This window comes from Delphinapterus leucas, chromosome 6 (genome assembly GCF_059928025.1).
Source record: "Delphinapterus leucas isolate spDelLeu-1000000601 "Yukka" chromosome 6, BTC_Dleu_Yukka2, whole genome shotgun sequence".
Lineage (NCBI taxonomy): Eukaryota > Metazoa > Chordata > Mammalia > Artiodactyla > Monodontidae > Delphinapterus > Delphinapterus leucas.
In genome coordinates, this window is record NC_143134.1 from 92,407,904 (window position 1) to 92,429,312 (window position 21,409).

At 37.4% G+C, this 21,409-nt stretch overlaps 1 protein-coding gene across 6 annotated transcripts in view; it reads left to right on the plus strand.

The window, feature by feature from the left end:
• TGFBR1 (transforming growth factor beta receptor 1) overlaps positions 1–21,409 on the plus strand; it is a 74,085-nt gene that overhangs the window by 45,787 nt on the left and 6,889 nt on the right. For 2 of the 6 annotated variants that reach the window (XM_022600272.2, XM_022600273.2), the window contains exons 4-8: positions 4,009–4,239; positions 8,239–8,406; positions 10,184–10,340; positions 19,784–19,908; positions 20,918–21,048. In XM_022600272.2, coding sequence (XP_022455980.1) covers positions 4,009–4,239; positions 8,239–8,406; positions 10,184–10,340; positions 19,784–19,908; positions 20,918–21,048 — 812 coding nt within the window. Of the gene's footprint in view, positions 1–4,008; positions 4,240–8,238; positions 8,407–10,183; positions 10,341–10,446; positions 10,514–19,783; positions 19,909–20,917; positions 21,049–21,409 lie in introns of those variants that run through there. The other 4 variants (XM_089912579.1, XM_089912580.1, XM_089912581.1 and 1 more) reach the window with 3 other exon arrangements.

A 21,409-nucleotide genomic window follows, 5' to 3' on the forward strand; every position in this document is an offset into this window, starting at 1 on the left:
AGCAGCCTTAGTACTGAAGATGTGACAGTCTTTGGGCAGGAGTGGTGGAGGAGTGGAGAGAGATTATTTTAGGGTTCCCCTTTGATTCTGAGTTAGTTCAAAGGGTTCCCAAAGAATATCTGGCTCATTCTAGAAGCTAACCTGGACCAACAAAATATGATAAGCAAGGGCCAAAGTCACAGAAAATTAGGGTGGCTTTAGATCATTTGGAATTAATCCCTTGGACCTGCTCTCTTGTTGCCACACTTACACCCAGGGAAATCAAAGCAGCTCCTGCCACTTGGCACAGTGGTATGTATCAGGCCTCAAGGAGAGCAAGCCTACCTAAAGGATTAAAAGAAATTGCTGTCTGGATGGCAGTTTGTTTCTGAATAAGAATATATTTATTTACCTCTTAAGATACAGACATGAAGTAAAGAATGGAATTGTAGTAAAGAATGGAATTGTTCTTTTTCCATTTTATCTATATTTCTAGATATGTCAGGGACCCAACTCTATTGTTGAAAGCTTCTCTCCCTCCTTTTATGCCTCCTTTTACACCCTGCAAAAACTTGTCTGCATTGTTTGCCAGCTCTGTGGCTTTGGGCAGTTAGCTGATGTCTCATGCCTGAGTTATTAATGAAAGTAATGAACTCTGCCCAGTGTACATTACTGGATTGTTGTGAGGTTCAAATGAAACGAGATGTTTGTGTGAAAGCACTTAAGCACTTGGTAGATTGTAAAGTTATATCCAAATGACAGGTGTTATTCTTATTGAAAAGATATTTGGAAAAAAAATCTGATATACAGTATGAATTTGCTGCATTTTACAAAAAAACTAGTTTAAGGCCTCCTTCCCTGTCATAGTTTATTCTGTGTTAATGGCTTTCAGATTTATCCAGACAGAAGCTATCTTCTGTTGAATGACAGCAGAAAATTCCATTGCTTTTCCTTCTATTTATTATAAAGACTGAATGCCATTTCATGAATGGGACTCATGCCTCTGAGTAAGTCAAATGTCTGTGTATAATATCCTTTTTAGTTCTTTCACTCATTGAGGAAAAGATAAAACATTTTATGTTATGAATTCAAATGTTTATTACTCAGTACTATGACCATAATTGAGGAAAGGCCCTATCTCTCTCTTTCAGAGACTGTACTTTTAACTTAGGAATTGCAGGAAGACAATGGAGAGATGTGTTCTGGAACCTAGCTCTAAACTTAAAGCTAATCGTATCCCTGTTGCATTTATTTGAATCACAGGTTGTGCATGTGCCCATATTTAAGCTGTCATTAGATTGCAAAGTATGTGGGAACATGCAAACATGTGCCAGATTTATTTATTTGGTTGTGCGGGGTCTTAGTTGTGGCAGGCAGGCTCCTTAGTTGCGGCACATGGGCTCCCTAGTTGTGGCACTCACACGGGATACAGCTCCCCAACCAGGGATCGAACCCGGGCCCCCTGCATTGGGAGTGCGGAGTCCCATCCACTGCACCAGCAGGGAAGTCCCCTGTGTGCCCGTTTTTGAGAGTGTGCGTCTCCTAGGCCAATGTTTATTATGTCTCATTCATGCTTATGATCTCTTTAATGCATGCATGTCCTTCAGGTCTTATTTCTGTTGTTCACTGCATGTAAAGGTGCTTAGACCCTGTTTCCCTATTGAAGTTTTCGCTCAAGCAGTTCTAAAAGGTACAGAAGTAAAGCAGAGAATATAGAGATCTGAATTAGGCCTGTTTATTTTTGTCTTTAGAAAAAAACGATTACTTTTTAAAAAATGCTCAGATTTTCATGTGGGTTATGGTAACCAAATACAGATAATATGATAAATCTAGATTTGATTTTTTTTGTTTTGTTTTTTTTGTTTTTTTGTGTTACGCGGGCCTCTCACTGCTGTGGCCTCTCCCGTTTCGGAGCACAGGCTCCGGACGCACAGGCTTAGCGGCCATGGCTCTCGGGCCCAGCCGCTCTGCGGCATGTGGGATCCTCCTGGACCGGGGCACGAACCCATGTCCCCTGCATCGGCAGGTGGACTCTCAACCACTGCGCCACCAGGGAAGCCCTAGATTTGATTTTTAATTCTAGTTCTGCATCTAGAATCCAGTTGTGAAGGGGAAGACAAAGACTTTCTTTGTCCTGTTAGGCTTTCTTGACCCTGCGTGAGTCCTGAATGTGTCAGGCATTTTCAGACTTCCCATTTGCTATTCCCTTTCTTCTTTATTCCCTGCATTTCTAACTTCCAGATCAGCCTCCTGAAATGAACTCTTAAGTATACTTTAAATCTTTAAGTACATGGTGTGGCCCTGTTCAAAGGCTTTAAGAAAACTTTGTAAGTTAGTGTCTACTGTAAACAACATAATTAGGAATTGTTTATTCATAATACAAAAGAGCTCCTTGATTTAAATAAGGATTTTTCACAGATTTATTTTTAACCAGTAGTCTCCTTATAAAAACAATTGTTTACAATCAGACTGCTAACTACTTTGCAGGAAGTACGGAGGATGGATAGAGCAAGGGGAAGGAAGGATCTATTTGAGAAACTTAAAGATGAAAAGAGACAACTTAAAGATTTAACATTTGGATTTATAAGTATTTCACACCAGAGACTCAAAGAGACCAGATAATTTTATTTACTTCCATTAGTTTAATTTTATTTACTTCCACCAGAGACTCAAAGAGACCAGATAATTTTATTTACTTCCATTTGATCTAGCAGGCAACTCAAGATAGATTATAAGTGACACCAATTTATGTGTATTAGACTATAAATAAAATACTGTAGAACACGATGTACACTGATATTTTGTGTCAGTATAATTCGACAGTTCTTAGTCCATGGGGAATTGGAATAGTCCCAAATATAGTGTTACTTAAATTTTGTAGGTAGTTAGTAAATACTTTTATGTAAATAAGTGTGGTAATATTTAAAACTATGTATTTTATAGTAAGACAAGTTCAGTTAGTGAGAAAATTGCCAATGTTTCATCACCAAGGTAAGTTACTTGGCATCTTTCCTTAAGATATTAGTGTTGCCTAGGCAGCCAGTTCCTGGCACGTAAATTGGTAAATTGCTTGCCTTGAAATGGTTTCTGTGATAATTTTTACTGATTTATTAAAAGTTAGACCAGAATTTACTTCTTCATTTCTTATGCTTACACACTTTTCTCCTCCTCTTCTCCTTACACACTTTTCTCCTCCTCCTTACACACTTTTCTTCTCCTCCTTTTGTAAAACTGTTACCAGACTCATCTTTCTGAAATAAGATTTTTAAATTATTTCTTTCCAGTCATGAAATGAATGGAAATGTTTACTAGTTCCTCTTTCACCCACAGCTCTCATTAGTCATCTTGAGCCGGGCATTCAGTATTCTTCACATTCTGGTGCAGCTTCTCTTCTACTGTTTTACTACATACATCCTTTTTTTTTTTTTTTTGGCGGTATGCAGGCCTCTCACTGTTGTGGCCTCTCCTGTTGAGGAGCACAGGCTCTGGACGCGTAGGCTCAGCAGCCATAGCTCACGGGCCCAGCCGCTCTGCGGCATGTGGGATCTTCCCGGACCAGGGCACGAACCCGTGTACCCTGCATTGGCAGGTGGACTCTCAACCACTGCGCCACCAGGGAAGCCTCCCATACATCCTTTTTCTGCTTATCTATCTAAGCTGGTTCCCTAAACATGTATCATCCATTTCTTCTACTTTTGCTTGCATATTCCTCCTACCTAAACACCTTACCTCCTTGTCTTCTTCTTTGTCCTATCCCTTCTGTAAAGGACAATCTAAATTCAGCTTATCTTTTAAAGCCTACCTTGACTCTCTAAGCAGGAGTTTCTGGATTCTTTTATTGTATTTATTATTTTCCTTTTATCATGAATTATTGTTTTTGCAAATTTACTCTATATTTCCTCAGTGAGATTGTAAGTTCCTTTAAGGAGTTAAACCTTTCTGAGTCACTCTTTTAACGCCTATTGTGGTGTTAGAAACAGGTACCGATATTGGTTGTTTGTGTCAAATACTATTTATTTTTATCTTTAGGTTTACCATTGCTTGTTCAGAGGACAATTGCGAGAACTATTGTGTTACAAGAAAGTATTGGCAAAGGTCGTTTTGGAGAAGTCTGGCGAGGAAAATGGAGAGGAGAAGAAGTCGCTGTTAAAATATTCTCCTCTAGAGAAGAACGTTCATGGTTCCGTGAGGCAGAGATTTATCAGACCGTCATGTTACGTCATGAAAACATCTTGGGATTTATAGCAGCAGACAATAAAGGTGAGTAACATTTGCTTCTCCTTTAAGTGTTACAAAATATACTTAATCCTTTCCACAAAGAAGACTATTAAACATTGTCATATTTGATGAGAAATGGATGTTCGTAATATAAATTAGACCCATTAAGTAAAATAGAATATATTAGAAGCCTTTAGGAACAGGAACTTCTTAAAGATTTTCTTGACTCTTGACAACATGTTCCTAAACCTCTAATTGCTTTATAAAATGTAAAGAGCTATTTAAAAAAAGGTTATGTGCTTTTGTTGTTTGGTTCTGGGAAGTTAGTTACTGAGGATAGTCATAATGTAGAAAAAAAATTTATCAACTCTGGTTGCCCAGAGTTTTGAGATAGGCTAGAGCTCATATATGTTTCCTTTTAATCTCTTCCTGACCATTAGGGCATTCTAATATTTCTTAATGACCTTATGTATAGGGAGAGTAAGAATAACTTCTCAGTGTATTCTGTGTTTAAATTGCTAGGCTAAATAGATTAATCTTTTAAGTAAACTCACTTAAATAGAGAAATGGTTTCTCCAAAACCACCTTGCCCTTAGTAACCATGTGGACCTTTTCTTGCCTGTGGTACACAGGTGCTTGAGGCCTGGGGGCAGATGCTGAAGCAAGTGAGGAAGCCATGTCAGTAGACAGTCAGCATGAGAGGTGACTGAAAAGTGACTTCAGACTGCACTTCATTTACTTTCCTGGCTTCAGTTATTACAGTAGTGCCCACAATCCTACCTTTATAGCTTTTGTCAGAGGCTTGTATTGGGTTGGCCAAAAAGTTCATTTGGGATTTTCCGTGAGATGTTACAGAAAAACCCAAATGAACTTTTTGGCCAACCCAGTATTACAACTCGACTCTCATCACACCCACCCTGAATCAAATGTATTTCCCAGCTTTCCTATTTTTTTAAAAAAATGCTATCATCTTTTTTAAAGGCCATAACCATAGTCATCTTTTTACTTCTCTCCCTTCCCATTTTCTTCAACAATATTTATTTCTTTGAAATATTAACAATGTTTAATCTCAGTTTGTGTTCATGGGTGATTTTGATTTTTCTTTTTGCTTCTCTGTATTTTCAAATTTATTTACAACAAACATTTATTACTTGTTTTTGTAAACTTTTATTTATAGAAAATTTCCAGTATATAGAAAAGCAGAGAATAGTATAATGAACCCCCCATCACCCAGCTTCAACAATTATCAGCTCACTGCCAACCATATTTGAGTTCTGATTCCACCTACTCTGCCCCCTCTGAATTATTTGAAGCTAATCCCAGATAGCATATCTTTTCATCCATAAATATCTGTTTGTATCTTTAGATTATGGGGAATCTTTTTTTGTGAAACATAACAATACTACCATTGTCAATTTTTAAAATGCCATCAAATATCTAGTCAGTTTCACATTTCTGCAGTGGTCTCCCCCTTTTTTTTTTTTTTAACAATTGGTTATTCACTTTAGGATCCATTGCATTTGGTTGATATTTATCTTAAGTCCCTTAAAATCACTAGGGTTACCCTTTGTCTTTTTCTTCTCGGAGTTTATTTGTTAAAGAAACTGGATTGTTTGTCCTATAGGGCTTATCATTAATTGAATTCTTATAGTATCTCTGAACTTGCTCCTTGTATAATTTGAAAACTGGTAGTTAAAATTAGAGACTGAATCTGATTATTTTATTGGTTTCCTGAAAATATATACTTTCTACATATTCTTTCTATTGCATCAAATCAGGAGGTGTATAAGTGTGATTATCTGCTTTTCGTGACTTAGGGGCGGTGATGGATGTAAGCAGGGACTATCAATAGATACTACCAATTCAGTATTACTTAATTTAAAAACAAAACAAACAAAAGCAGTGATCATAGTCTGACCAAGTCCTTAGTTTTCACTTTCTTCTGTCTTCGACACCATTTAGCTTCTCCCCCAACCCTTAAAACAACCTTTGTATTCTGTGACTCTGGACTTTCTTATTTCTTAATAGGTGTTTTTGTTTTCTGAAACTCTTAATACATATGAAGGCTCTAATTCTACAAATAGTAATTTCTCCCTCAAAGAACTTACCCACATTTTTGCTTTCAAACTCAATGGTAGGTAGTGGTGACTTTCAAATATACATTTTGAGGTTCAACCCTTACCCAGGCACAGCATGTTTTAGGCTTGTTCCAAGTTGTAAACACACTAACCGACACAAAATGTTCCTGCTGCTGTGCCCTGAACTCTTCCCTTTTGCTCAGGCAGCAGCCAAGCTGTTACTGTCATCTGGAGGTTACCATGGGAACTGACAACCCTGCTGACTCTTCCCTACACCTCCTTTCTTCTTTGTCAGGGTTAATGGACTTTGCCTAGAACCTAGCCCCTCCATCCCCTATTCCCCTTTTCTTTATCTTTCTCATACTGATTTAGTTACTTCCACCTTAGACAACCCTTTATGTGGGCATAGCCTCTAATATGTCCTTCTTCCTTCCACCTCTCTTGTCACTTACCTCAGAAAACCTCCCATTCTTCCATCTTGCTGTGTTCCTATTTATTTCTTGTATTTGTGAGCCTTTCTGAATTCAGGTATGGTTAATAAGCATGCAGATAAAGCTAGTGATGTACCTGTATCAAGGAAAGGTATAAGTTTGAACAGAATCAGTTTACAAAGTTTATGAAGAAACAAGTTGATAAAGAACTAGTATCATGAATATCTAAATCCTTTCGAAAATACCCAGAAGTCTCCTCCAGAATCTTCTGAAAACATTTCATTCCTTAATCTTTTCCAATCAGAATTGCTTTCTTTCAATTAACAACCTTCAAAATATAGAAATCGTTTTATGTCAATCAGTTTTTCTTTTGTTTTACAACTAATGGGGAAGTTCTTATGTGCCATGCATTGTACTAAATGCTTTTTTAAAATCTATTATCCTATTTTTAAAATCTTCTTAGTAGCCTCGCAAAGTAAGGTATTCTTGTTGTGTAAAAGAAGGAACAAAGGCTCATTGGTTAAGAAACTTGTCTGAGGTCATGTAGTCAGTGACAGCCAGGCCCTGATTCCAACCCAGGTCAGAATGACTCCAAGTGTGCATCTTTTACTGAATTGTCCTGCCTCCTAGTATTGTTGTAATATTTTTGCTTTCATGATTTTGTGAAATATATGACTTGCCAGCTACTCCTAGGTTAAATTGGCTTTTGTGGACCAGCCTAGCCTAGAAGCCCAGCCAGAACCTTTACCATGATTCTCATGGGAACATACATTTCCAATTCATGTACTGGCTTACAAATGAACTTTTGGAAGAACACATATTCCTAGTTGTTGAGGTTCAAAATCACCTTGTGTAAAACTGGATTCAGTCCTAGCCTTTTCTCCTCATGACATTTTTAGCTCCTGTCTCAGCTTCCCCATGTGTCAGTGATACCACTATTTTTATATTTTTCTAATCTGGAAACCATGGAATTGTAATCTTTTCTGGCTTCTTTGTGAACGGTACACACAGTCTGTTTGTCATTAAAGCTTGCAGTTCTCATTTAAGCTCCCTTTCAGTTTCCAATAATATTCCATTCCCACTATAGCCACACTAGGTTCCAGGTACTTCTCATCTTCTTCCCTCCCTCCTCCCTTGTTTCCCTCCCCCCTTCCAGAAACAATCGTTGAGCACCTAACCTGAACCAGGCACCTAACTTGAACCAGGCATTCCTCAAAGCATTATCCCAGCCCTGCTACCATCTGTGTGGACTCAACATCACCATTTTTTAACTATGATTCCCTCTCTTGAATGGGATTAGTTATCCTTGCCTTATCTCAAGATTAAGGGGCTTACTTTAAGGATCTAAAGGATACATACATGAAAGTATAAGAAAACTGAAATACAAGAAAATATGAAAGAAATATATACAAATTTGAGGTACCAACATATTGCAGTTGTGTGATTCAGGATTGAGAGTAAAAAATGATAAATTTTGAATAAATCATAAATGTTCTATAGCCCGTCTGAAATATTGTTATTCTACTTGGCAGACAATGGTACATGGACTCAGCTCTGGTTGGTGTCAGATTATCATGAGCATGGATCCCTTTTTGATTACTTGAACAGATACACAGTTACTGTGGAAGGAATGATAAAACTCGCTCTGTCCACAGCAAGTGGACTTGCCCATCTTCACATGGAGATAGTTGGTACCCAAGGTAACTCAAAGCAATCCTGTTATTTAAGCTTTAAATTCCCATGGATCTAATGTCTGTTCAGAAAATTTTTGCAAGAAGTCAGCTTAATTGGAGATATTTAAAATGAGTTTTTAGATGAGAATATTTTACCTTTCTGTTGAAAATCTAAGGTGGAGTTATGAATCTGGGAATTTGTTCAGAGATTCTCCAGTCATTGTAACAATACTGATATTTTTGTAAGTTCTTAAAAGTAGTAGCGTTTAGTCTTCCTTGTGATTTTTGAGGATCTTGATTTTGGAATTTAGTTTATGTGCAGTACCATATGAAATGTGAAAAAGCTTTGTAAACATCAACATGCTCCATAAATGTTATCTGGCTATCTAATAATTATATTTGACCCTAGGATAAGGAGACTGCATGAGACAGCTTTACAGTTGAAAAATTGAATACTAAGTTTATGAAATTTTTATGCTTTGATTTTTGTGCCATATAAGATATCAGATGCCAATATATTCTCTGCTCTAATGATTATCCACTTGCTACCTGATGACTCCCCCACTCCCAACTTTACAACACACATGCTGTTTTACTATCTCAGCCAGCCCCATCTTTGTAAATTTTATTATTGTTGATTATAATAGCTTTATTGAGTTATAATTTACCCATTTGGTATACAATTCAGTGGTTTTTAGTATATTCACAGAGTTGTACAGCTATCACCACAATCAGTTTTAGAACATTTTCATCATCTTAAAAGAACCCTGTAGTTCTTAGCAGTCATTCCCCATTTCCCCCCAAACTCTTTAGCCTTAGGCAACCTCTAATATACTTTCCATCTCTATAGATTTGCTTATTCTGGACATAGCATACAAAAGGAATCATACAATATGTGATCTTTTGTGACTGGCTTCTTTCTCTTAGTGTATTTTCAAGGTTCACCCATGCTGCAGCATTTATCAGCAATTCATTCTTTTTTATGGCTGAGTATATTTCATTGTATGGATATACCACATTTTGGGTATCCATTCATCAGTGATGGACATATGGGTTGTTTCCACTTTGGGCTGTTATGAATAATGCTGCTATGAACATTGTTGTACAAGTTTTTGTGTGGACATGTTTCCAGTTCTCTTGGATATATACCTGGGAGTGGAATTACTGGATCATATAGTTACTCTAAAGATTTGTGAAACTGCCAGACTTTTTTTTCCCAAGTGCCTGTACTATTTTACATTTCCATCAGCAGTCTCTGAGGGTTCCAAGTTTTCCACATTGTAATTATTACTTTTTAATTTTAATTATTTTAAAATTATTTTTAAATTTTTATTTTTTTTTTCATTTTAGTGAGAAGACTAAATAAATAGATTAAAATACATAGTCCCTGCATAGTACAACTTTTTCTAGTGGTATTAAGGTATTATACATTTAGTGAGTATATTCCAGTTGATAGACAAAGGAAGTGATTGAGATTCTTGGTTCTTGAATTCGAATATCAGTGACTAGGATTCCTATAAAAAATTCATAGGGTATCAACAAACTAGTATCTTTAACCCTCAGTCTTTGCGTATTAGACTTATATTTTTTGAGCATCATCCATTTTCTTTGAAGAAATGTAATTTCAGCAACTTTTTGTGTAATGATTCCCTTAAAGTGGTTTAGTAATGGCCTAGGTATTGCAGTGATGGGGGTTGAAATGCTTCGACACTGGGATGGGAGGAGAAGCTTTTGAACCTAAAGGTGAGATTTGTGATTGGTATTACCCTTTAAGCAACCATGTTTAATTTTTTTCTTTCTTTAGGAAAACCAGCCATTGCTCATAGGGATTTGAAATCAAAGAATATCTTGGTAAAGAAGAATGGAACTTGCTGTATTGCAGACTTGGGACTGGCAGTAAGACATGATTCGGCCACAGATACAATTGATATTGCTCCAAACCACAGAGTGGGAACAAAAAGGTATACTTATGGCTACACAGTGATTAATATGTTCTGAAATTGACTTCTTTTCCTTCTCATTTCTAGATACATATCTTTTCTGAAACTCGACCTTGTACTTTATTAGATTGCTCACAGGTAGAAGATCTCATGGTCTTGCCTGCTCTGAAACCAAGGTTACCTGACTTAAAAAGGTAACTGCTGATGAAAGGTGGCCTTTCCAGAAAATATTACCGTTAGTTATCATAATAGTAGCTAATGTTTATGGGGTACCTACTATGTGCCAATCATTTTAATGGGTCTTTTATGTATATCATTTATTGTTCTCTTCAAATGTTGTGCTGTAGTTAGCCCAGCTGTTTTCATATTTTTATCTCCTGAAAACATGCCTTTCTCTCTTCAAACATTCCCATGTGCTGTATCCTAGAGCATACTTTCTGCTTTTATTTCCCTAGCTTGTACTTAGTCTTCCTTGCTTATAGAAATCCTTTTCTGGACTGTTAGATGTCCTTGGCAGGGGCCCTCACTGCATGCTGAACTTGGACCATTGAGGCACTTAGCACATTATAACTGTCCATTTATTTGTCTGTATATTCCATTGGATCATAAGCTGCTTGAGAGCAGCCTTGTATTCCCAGCATCCATTTGTGCCTAATACATAGTAAGTCCTCAATAAATATTTGTTGAGTCTATGAGTACTCAAAGGACCTAATTAGGTAGGTATCACTACCCTCAATTCAGAGATGAGGAAACCGCCTTGTGGAGGTTAAGTAATGTGGCCAACCAACCTCATGGATGGTAAGCTGAAGAGCCGAGATTTGAACCTGGGCCTCTCTGACCCAAAAGGCTTTGCTCTGTGTATCACACAGCATTTGCCACCACATATCTTCAAACTGCTACCTTGGACTTGAATAGAGCCAATATTCTATCTCAGTCGTATTTGTGACTTACAGATTCAACAGGGACTCTCAGATCTCTTGACTCAGTGTTCCAGGCAGTGGTTGCTGCAGGTCTTTGTGAGTCCTAGGACTTTTGAAGCCTCAGAACTGTGCAAGGTGGTATCAATAGGAGAACTGGCATTCATTTTTATCTATTATTTTGTTCCCTGGAGTATGTCTTTGTCTTTCCTTTTATCTTGTATTAGTGAGAAGACTTCTAGATTAAAATATAGTACATAGTACATAGCCAAGTAGGTGGTGTACATTAGGACACCTAGGATAGTCGGTTATTACATGTGGGTCATTGGAAACTTAGATCATAAGGCAGATAGCATAAAATTGCTGTTTCAGCTTTTCATGGGATTTGGTTGACATCATTCATGGGATTTGGTTGACATCATTAATTTGCAAACCAGTTGGGATATTTAATATTTTTCTTGAGTCTAATATGATCTCAGTTATGTGTGGAAGCTTGAGCTTCAGGGATCAGACCCAGGGAGAGGACAGGGGTGGGCTGTGTAGAAACAGTCTGAAGGGGCTGGAGGCTGGTGCAACTGACTGCACCTGAGGTTATACACAGACGAAGCCTGGGCTGCCTTAGAGGCCAGGTGCCATTGTGTGGGCAGTGCATGAGGGGAGGGTTGGGACCTGCCATTACAGCCTTTTTCCTGGCATGAGCTCTCAGGCAGCAGGACACAGCCTACACAAACTCCTGGAGCAGTCACAATACATACCCCACCCCCCCACCCCAGGCTCCAGGAGTGATCAGTTGTGAGCTGCCTCTGCTCCCCTCATGTGCTCTGGGGGCACACGTGAGCTGCCACCACCACCAACCCCAGGACCAGGCATCTGCCGCCACATCTGCACACCCTCTTTCAAGGGGATAACTGCCAGCACATGCTGAGGAAAGAGGTGACAGGCATCCATACTAAAAACAGCCCTTGCACCAAAAGTATTAAACCCACACAAGGTACACAGGGACACCCCCACATATAAACAGTCTTCCAAGATCACCATTAATAACTGTTTCTCCTAAACTCACAGAATAAGAGAAATACAAGTAAAGTGAAGAAGCAGAGGAACCACTCCCAGTTAAAAGACCATTAGAATTCCCCTGAAAGAACAAACAATGAAACAGACCTCTTCGGTCTAGGGGACACTGATTTCAAAAAGGAAATAGTGGAAATACTGAAGGAGTTAAGAAAGGCTATCAACAGAAATGCAGAGTACTATAAAAAGGAACTAGAAACCATAAAGAGGAACCAAGAAAAATTAGAAGAAAACTCACTTGTTGAGACAAAAACTAAAGGCAATGAATAGCAGAATAAATAATTGAGAAGAACGAGTAAGTGAACTGGAAGATAGAATATGGAAATCACCCAATCAGGATGGCAGACAGACAAATGAAAAAAAGAGACCTATGGGATAATATAAAGCATGCCAGTCTAGGCATAATAGGGATTCCAGAAGGGGAAGAAAGAGAAAAGGGGATCGAAAATGTATTTGAAGAAATTATGACTGAAAACTTCCCAAACCTAAGGAAGGAAACAGATATCCAGGTACAGGAAGCACAGAGGGTCCCAAACAGGGTGAACCCAAACAGATCTACATGACGACCTATTATAATAAAAATGGCAAAAAGAGGATTCTAAAGGCAGCAAGAGAAAAACAAAGAGTTAATTACAAGGGATCCCCCATAAAGTTATCAGCTGATTTCTCTACAGAAATGTTGCAGGCCAGAAGGGAGTAGCAAGATATATTCAAAGTCCTGAAAGGGAAAAATCTGCAACCTAGGATACTCTACCCAGCAAGATTATCATTGAGAATAGGAGAGAGAAAGAATTTCTCAGACAAGCAAAAAACTAAAAGAATACAGCAGTACTAAAGCTATCCTAAAGGGAATATTGAAAGGTCTTCTCTAAATAGAAAAGGAGTAACAGTCTATAGGGAAGAGAAAATCACAGTTGGAAAGCAAATTACCTAAATAAGCCAGTACACACACAGATTAAAAAAAAAAAAAATTCTGTGAAAGTGATGGTAACCACAATGAACAGTAAAAGGATGAACATGAAGATGTAAAAGAGGACATCAAACTCATAAAATGTGGGGAAGGAGGGTTAGAAAATGTAGATTTTTTTTTTTTTCATTTCCTAGATGTGTTTGAGCCTGTATGACTACCAGTCTAAGGCAAGTAGATATAGGACGGGGTTAACATATTTCAGAAACAGAGTAAACACAAATCAAAAACATACAGTAGATTGACAGAAACAAAAAAGAAGAGAACGTAAGTGTAATACAAGAGAAAATCATCAAATCACAAAAGGAAAAATAATAGAAAAGGACAAAGAAGAAATATAAAATCAACAGGAAAACAAGGTCAAAATGGCAGTGAATAACATATCTATCAATAGCTACTTAAATGCCAATGGACTAAATGCTCCAATCAGAAGACACAGAGTGGTAAGCTTCTGCCCAGCAAAGGAACCCATAAACAAAACGAAAAAACAACCACAGAATGGGAGAAAATATTTGCAAACTATGCAATGGACAAGGGCTTAGTCTCTAAAATTTACAAACAGCTCATATGGCTCACTATCAAAAAAAGCAACCCAATCAAAAAATGGGTGGAAGACCTAAATTGATATTTCTCCAAAGAAGACATACACATGGCCAAGAGGCACATGAAAAGATGCTCAGCTAATTATTAGAGAAAAGCAAATCAAAACTACAATGAGGTATCACCTCACACCAGTCAGAATGGCCATCATCAAAAAAATCTACAAACCATAAATGCTGGAGAGGATGTGGAGAAAAGGGAACCCTCCTACAACTGCTGGTGGGAATGTAAATTGGTACAACCACCATGGAGAACAGTATGGAGGTTCCCTAAAAAAACTAAAAATAGAACTACTATATGATCCAGCAATCTCACTCCTGGGCATATATCCAAGAAAACCATGATTCAAAAAGATACATGCATCCCAATGTTCATTGCAGCACTATTTAAAATAGCCAAGACATGGAAACAGTCTAAATGTCCATTGACAGAAGAATGGATAAAGAAGATGGGTGTGTGTGTGTGTGTGTGTGTGTGTATTCACACACACACATATGTATATATACATATACACACACACATACAATGGACCATTAGCCATTAAAAAGAACGAAATAATGCCATTTGCAGCAACATGGATGGACCTAGAGATTATCATACTAAGTGAAGTAAGTCAGACAGAAAAAGACAAATATCATATGATATCACTTATATGTGCAATTTAAAAAATGATACAAATGAACTTATTTACAAAGTAGAAACAGACTCACAGACTTAGAAAACAAATTTATGGTTACCAAAGGGGAAAGGTAGGGGGGGAGTGATAAATCAGGAGGTTGGGATTAACATATACACAATACTATATATAAAACAGATAATCAATAAGAGCCTACTGTGTAGCACAAGGAACTCTACTCAGTACTCTGTGATAACCTATATGGGTAAAGAATCTGAAAAAGAATGGATATATGTATATATATTAACTGAACAACTTTGCTGTACACCTGAAACTAACACAACATTGTATATCAACTATACCCAAGTATAAAATAAAAAATTAAATTAAAAAATAATAAAAATATACTCTCTCTCAAAAAAAGAGATCTCTCAATATCCTGTGGTAAACCATAATGGAAAAGAATATGAAAAAAAAAATATATATATGTATATCTGAATCACTTTGCTGTACAGTAGAAATTAACACATTATAAATCAACAATACTTGAATAAAATAAATTTTTTTAAATAGAAAAAAAGAGTGGCAGATTTGATAGAAAAAAACAAGAGCCTACAATATGCTGCCTACAAGAGACCCACTTTAGGGCAAAGGACACACATAGATTGAAAGTGAGGGGATGGAAAAAGATTTCATGCAAATGAAAATGAAAAGAAAGGGGAGGTTGCGATACTCATATCAGACAAAATAGACTTTCAAACAAAGCCCATAAAGATAGAGAAGGACACTATATAATGATAAAAGGATCGATACAGGAAGAGGATTTTATACTTGACAACATATATGCACCTAATAATATAGGAGTACCTAAATACATAAAACAAATACTAACAGACATAAAGGGAGAAACTGATGGGAATACAATAATAGTAGGAGACTGTAACACCCCATTCACATCAATGGACAGATCTTCTAGACAGAAAATCAATAAGGCAACAGAGATCCTAAATGACACAGTAGAACAGTTAGGCCTAATTGACATTTTCAGGACATTACATTAAAAAAAAAAAAACATTCTTTTCAAGTGCACATGGAACATTCTCTAGGATTGACCACATTACTAGGGCATAAAACAAGCCTCAACAAATTTAAGAGTATAGAAATTATCTCAAACATCTTTTCTGACCACAGCAGCATGAAACTAGAAATAAACCACAGAAAAGAAATGAGAGAAAAAAAAAGATTACATGGAGACTCAACAGCATGCTACTAAAAAACCAATGGGTCAATGATGAAATCAGAGAGGAAATTTTAAAATACCTTGAGGGACTTCTCTGGTAGTCCAATGGGTAAGCCTCCGCACTCCCAATGCAGGGGGTCTGGGTTCGATCCCTGGCCAGGAAACTAGATCCCACATGCATGCTGCAACTAAGAAGTCTGCATGCTGTAACTAAGAAGTCCGCAAGCCGCAACTAAGTCTGCATGCCACAACTAAAGATCCTGCGTGCCACAGCTAAGACCCAGCGCAGCCAAAATAAATAAAATGAATAAATAAAATAAATATTTTTTAAAATACCTTGAGACAGATGACAAAACACAACCATACAAAATCTATGGGATGGCAGCAAAAGCAGTTCTTAGAAGTTCATAGCAATACAGACCTTGCTCAAAAAACAAGAAAAATCTCAAACATCCTAACCTACTACTTAAAAGAATTAGAAAAAAGGAGAACAAACAAAACCTGAGAGCAGAAGGAAGGAAGTAATAAAGATCAGAGGGAAAAATAAGAGATTTTAAATAAAATAGAGATTTTAAAAAAAAATAGAAAAAACAATACAACCAAGAGCTGGTTCTTTGAAAGGATAATCAAAATTGACAAACCTCTGGCCAGGCTCACCAAGAAGAAAAGAGAGAATCCAAATAAAGTAAATGAAAAAGGAGACAGACATAACAACTGATACTGCAGAAATACAAAAAACCATAAGGGAATACTGTGAACAATTAAATGCCAACAAATTTGAAAACCTAGAAGAAATGGACAAGTTTCTAGAAACATACAGCCCACCAAAACTGAATCAAAAAGAAATAGATACATACAGCTGATTCACTTTGTTGTAGAGCAGAAACTAACACAACATTGTAAAGCAGTTACATTCCAATAAAAAAATAGATAATTTGAACAGACTGATCATTAGAGGTGAAACAATCTGTAATTTTAAAACTCCCTACAAACAAAAGTCCAGGACCAAATGGCTCCACAGGTGAATTCTACCATACAAAGAAGAACTTACATTGATCCTTCTAACTCTTCCAAAAATTGAAGAGGAGAGAACACTCCCAAAGACATTCTATGAAGCCACCATCACCCTGATACCAAAACCAGACAAATACACCAGCAAAAAAGAAAATTACAGGCCAATATCATTGATGAATATAGATGCAAAAATTCTCAACAAAATATTAGCAGACTGAATCCAAAACACACAAAAAAGATCATACACCATGACCAAGTGGGATTCATTGCAAGTTCACAAGCATGGTTCAACATTCACAAATCAGTGTGATACACCACATGAACAAAAGAAAAGACAAAAACTGCATGATTGTCTCAATAGATGCAGAAAAAGCATTTGACAAAATTCCATTCATGATAAAAAAAACCTCTTACCAATGTGGGTACAGAGGGAACATAACAAAAGCTATTTATGACAAACCCACAGCCAATATAATACTCAGTGGTGAAAAGCTGAAAGCCTTCCCACTAAAATCTGGAACAAGACAAGGATGTCCACTCTCACCTCTTTTATTCAACCTGGTATTGGTAGTCCTAGCCACAGCAATCAGACAAGAAAAAGAAATAAAAGATATCCAAATTGGAAGGGAAGAGGTAAAGCTGTCATTATATGCAGATGACATGATTCTACATATAGAAAACCCTGAAGACTCCACACATCGATTACTAGAACTGATAAGTGAATTCAGCAAGGTAGCAGGATACAAGATTAACATACAGAAACCGGTTGCATTTCTTTACACTAACAATAAAACATCAGGAAGGGAATGTTAAAAACAAAAAACTTTCAAAATTGCACCCTCAAAAATAAAATACTTAGGGGCTTCCCTGGTGGTGCAGTGGTTGAGAGTCCGCCTGCTGATGCAGGGGACACGGGTTCATGCCCCAGTCCAGGAGGATCCCACATGCCGCAGGGCGGCTAGGCCCGTGAGCCATGGCCACTGAGCCTGCGCGTCCGGAGCCTGTGCTCCACAACGGGAGAGGCCACAACAGTGAGAGGCCTGCGTACTGCGAAAAAATAAAAAATAAAATAAAATGCTTAGGAATAAACCTGCCCAAGGAGGTGAAAGACTTGAGCACTCTAAAACATTAATAAAGGAAACTGAAGATGATTCAAAGAAATGGAAAGATATCCCATGCACTTGGATTGGAAGAATATTGTTAAAATGGCCATACTACCCAAAGCAATCTACAGATTTAATGCAATCCCTACAAAATTACTCATGACGTTTTTCACAGAACTAGAATAATCCTAAAATTTATATGGAACCATAAAAGACTCAGAATTGTCAAAGCAATCCTGAAGAAAAAGAACAGAGCAGGAAGCATAACCCTCCCAGACTTCAGACAATACTACAAAGCTACAGTAATCAAAACAGCATGGTATTGGCACAAAAACAGACATATGGATCAGTGGTACAGAATAGAGAGCCCAGAGATAAAGCCACACCACTACAGTCAATTAATCTTCGACAAAGGAGACAATAATATACAATGGAAAAAAGACTCTCCTTCAGCAAGTGGTGTTGGAAAAGTTGGACAGCTGCATGTAAATTGATGAAGTTAGAACACACCCTCTCATCATACACAAAAATAAAACTCAAAGTGGCTTAAAGACTTAAACATAAGACATTACACCAAAAACTCCTTGAAGAGATCACAGACGAAACATTCTCTGACATAAATCACACCAGTGTTTTCTTAGGTCAGTCTCCCTAGGCAGTAGAAATAAAAACAAACAAACGGGACCCAGTCAAACTTCCAAGCCGTTGCACAGGAAAGGAACCATTAAAAAAATGAAAAGACAAGCTACAGAATGGGAGAAAATATTTGCAAATGATGCGACTGACAAGGGCTTAATTTCCAAAATACACAAACAGCTCATACAACTCAACAACAAAACAACCCAATCGAAAAATGGGCAGAAGACCTAAATGTGCATTTCTCCAGGGAAGAAATACAAATGGCCAATAGGCACATGAAAAGATGCTCAATTTCACTAATTATTAGAGAAATGCAAATCAAAACTACAGCGAGGTACTACCTCACACCAGTCAGAATGGCCATCATTAAAAACTACAAATAAAAAATGCTGGAGAGGATGTGGAGAAAACGGAACCCTCCACTGTTGGTGGGAATAATGTACGTTGGTACAGCCACTATGGAGAACAGTATGGAGAAAACTGAAAACAGAATTATCATATGATCCAGCAATCCCACTGCTGGGCATATATCCAGAAAAAACTGTAATCCAAAAAGATACATGCACCCCTGTGTTCATACCAGCACTATTTACAATAGCCAAAACATGGAAACAACCTAAATGGCCATCGACAGATGAATGGATAATGAAGATGTGGTATATAGATACAATGGAATACTGCTCAGCCATGAAAAAGAACAAAATAATGCCATTTGCAGCAACATGGATGCAACTAGAGATTATCATACTAAGTGAAGCAAGTCAGAAAGAGAAAGACAAATACCATATGATATCACTTATATGTGGAATCTAAACTATGACAAATAATCCTATCTACAAAACAGAAACAGATTCAGGGACAAAGAGAACAGACTTGTGGTTGCCAAGGGGGAGGGGGTTGGGAGAAGGATGGAGCAGGAGGTTGGGGTGAGCAGGTGTAAGCTATTATATGTGGAATGGATAAACAACGACGTCCTACTGTATAGAACAGAGAACTATATGCAGTATACTATGATAAACCATAATGGGAAAGAATATTTAAATAAGAATATATATATGCATAACTGAATTTCTGCTGTATAGCAAAGTGATTAACACAATATTGTAAATCAACTATACTTCAATTAAAAAAATTTTTTTTTAAATTTAAAAAACAGAAGCATAGTGAAAGGGGGAAAAGGTCAAAATTAATATTGACCCTCCCCCCACCTCCCCACCCAGGAGTAAAAGGAAGTTTATGAAACAGTTTAAAAGTAATGTCACTATTACATAAAATAAAATGCTGACTTCTTTTTTAGGTACATGGCCCCTGAAGTTCTAGATGATTCCATAAATATGAAACACTTTGAATCCTTCAAACGTGCTGACATCTATGCAATGGGACTAGTATTCTGGGAAATAGCTCGACGATGTTCCATTGGTGGTAAATCTCTCTCCCCTCCCCCAACATTTTGTCATGAGCAAGTGGTTCAAGAATTGCCTTTTTTATTGAATGAAATTGTTTACCCGGTGATCACTGAGAGTGCCAGAAAAAATGAAGGAGATAAATGACATGACATGCTTTATCCTAGTGTATAGTTTTATCCTAATACACAGCTTTATTCCAGTGTAGTCTTTTTCTATTTCCACTTGAATTTTGGGAAGCAACAGAAACCAACCCCTTGTTATGTTGCAATATAGATATTTAGAATGGATGACTACTTGAGAGGCCACCCAGGAAGCTATTTCTAGCATGTACCTGAGTCAGACTGATTTTTTCCCCCTGAGATTGTGGTTATTTTCTCAATCTTGAGAGCTGGAAATTACATATACAGAATACATATACTGCGTTGCATTACTTTTTTAAAGTAAGCTTGTGTTAGACTGAGCACTTTCAATGTTTACTTGAGAAATTGTCTCTTATCCTTGAAGACCAGGCTCACCAGACTAGTGCCTCAGGGTTTTGAGGCAGTGAGGGGTGGAGTAGCAAATAGGACAGGTTATTGACAGATACAAGTAGAGGAAGGGACTTGCACCTCAGGCTTGCCTTGTAAGATTCACACCTTAGTGATAGAGTGTGTGTATCCCCGTACCAACTGAGAGGCTGTGCACTTGCAGAATAAAAGGTTTCATTTCTTGTGCATTAGGGTTCTGGGAGAAAATGTCAATCTGGTCATCACAGCTCATAGTTAACCATCATTAAAATAGCCTTTGCTGATCCCATGGCAATACTTAGTTTCAAGGTGTGGGCTCAGTACTGACTCAGGGAGGTGGGTTGTTGATGGAGATGTGGATGAGAGACTGCAGTCTGTAAGCTGTGTTCCATTTACCTGATTTAGTAATGGGACACTGTAACAGGACTCTCAGCTGTTCTTTTTCTGTCTGGTCAAAGAATGCTCTGACATTATCTGAGTAAATCCTTCAAAATAGATTTTTTTTCTCTACCAATGTAGGAATTCATGAAGATTACCAGCTGCCTTATTATGATCTTGTACCTTCTGATCCATCAGTTGAAGAAATGAGAAAAGTTGTTTGTGAACAGAAGTTAAGGCCAAATATTCCAAACAGATGGCAGAGCTGTGAAGTGAGTATTTATTTTGGATACTACACAGTTCTCTAAACTGCTTCTGGTTAGTAAGTGGAAATTTGCTACTTTAAGGAAAACAGACATTAAGAATCCCCGTTCCTTTATTTTTCATGGCTGTTAAACCAGTGAGTAAAAGTAGAATAATTTGTTTTTCATGTTCAATTTTAAGTATATTGAAAGGGCTGTGGAACGTTTTCAGTGGCCAGTAGTGTATCAGAACAGTGTTTAGATCTGCCAATGAAACAAGGCTCCTACATTTTAAATTAAAGCTTCCCTTCAATCAGGGCAGCCCAGAATAGTTGGATGAGTACTGGATGGAATTAGGAGGCCTGTATTCTAGATCAGCCTGGCTGCCATT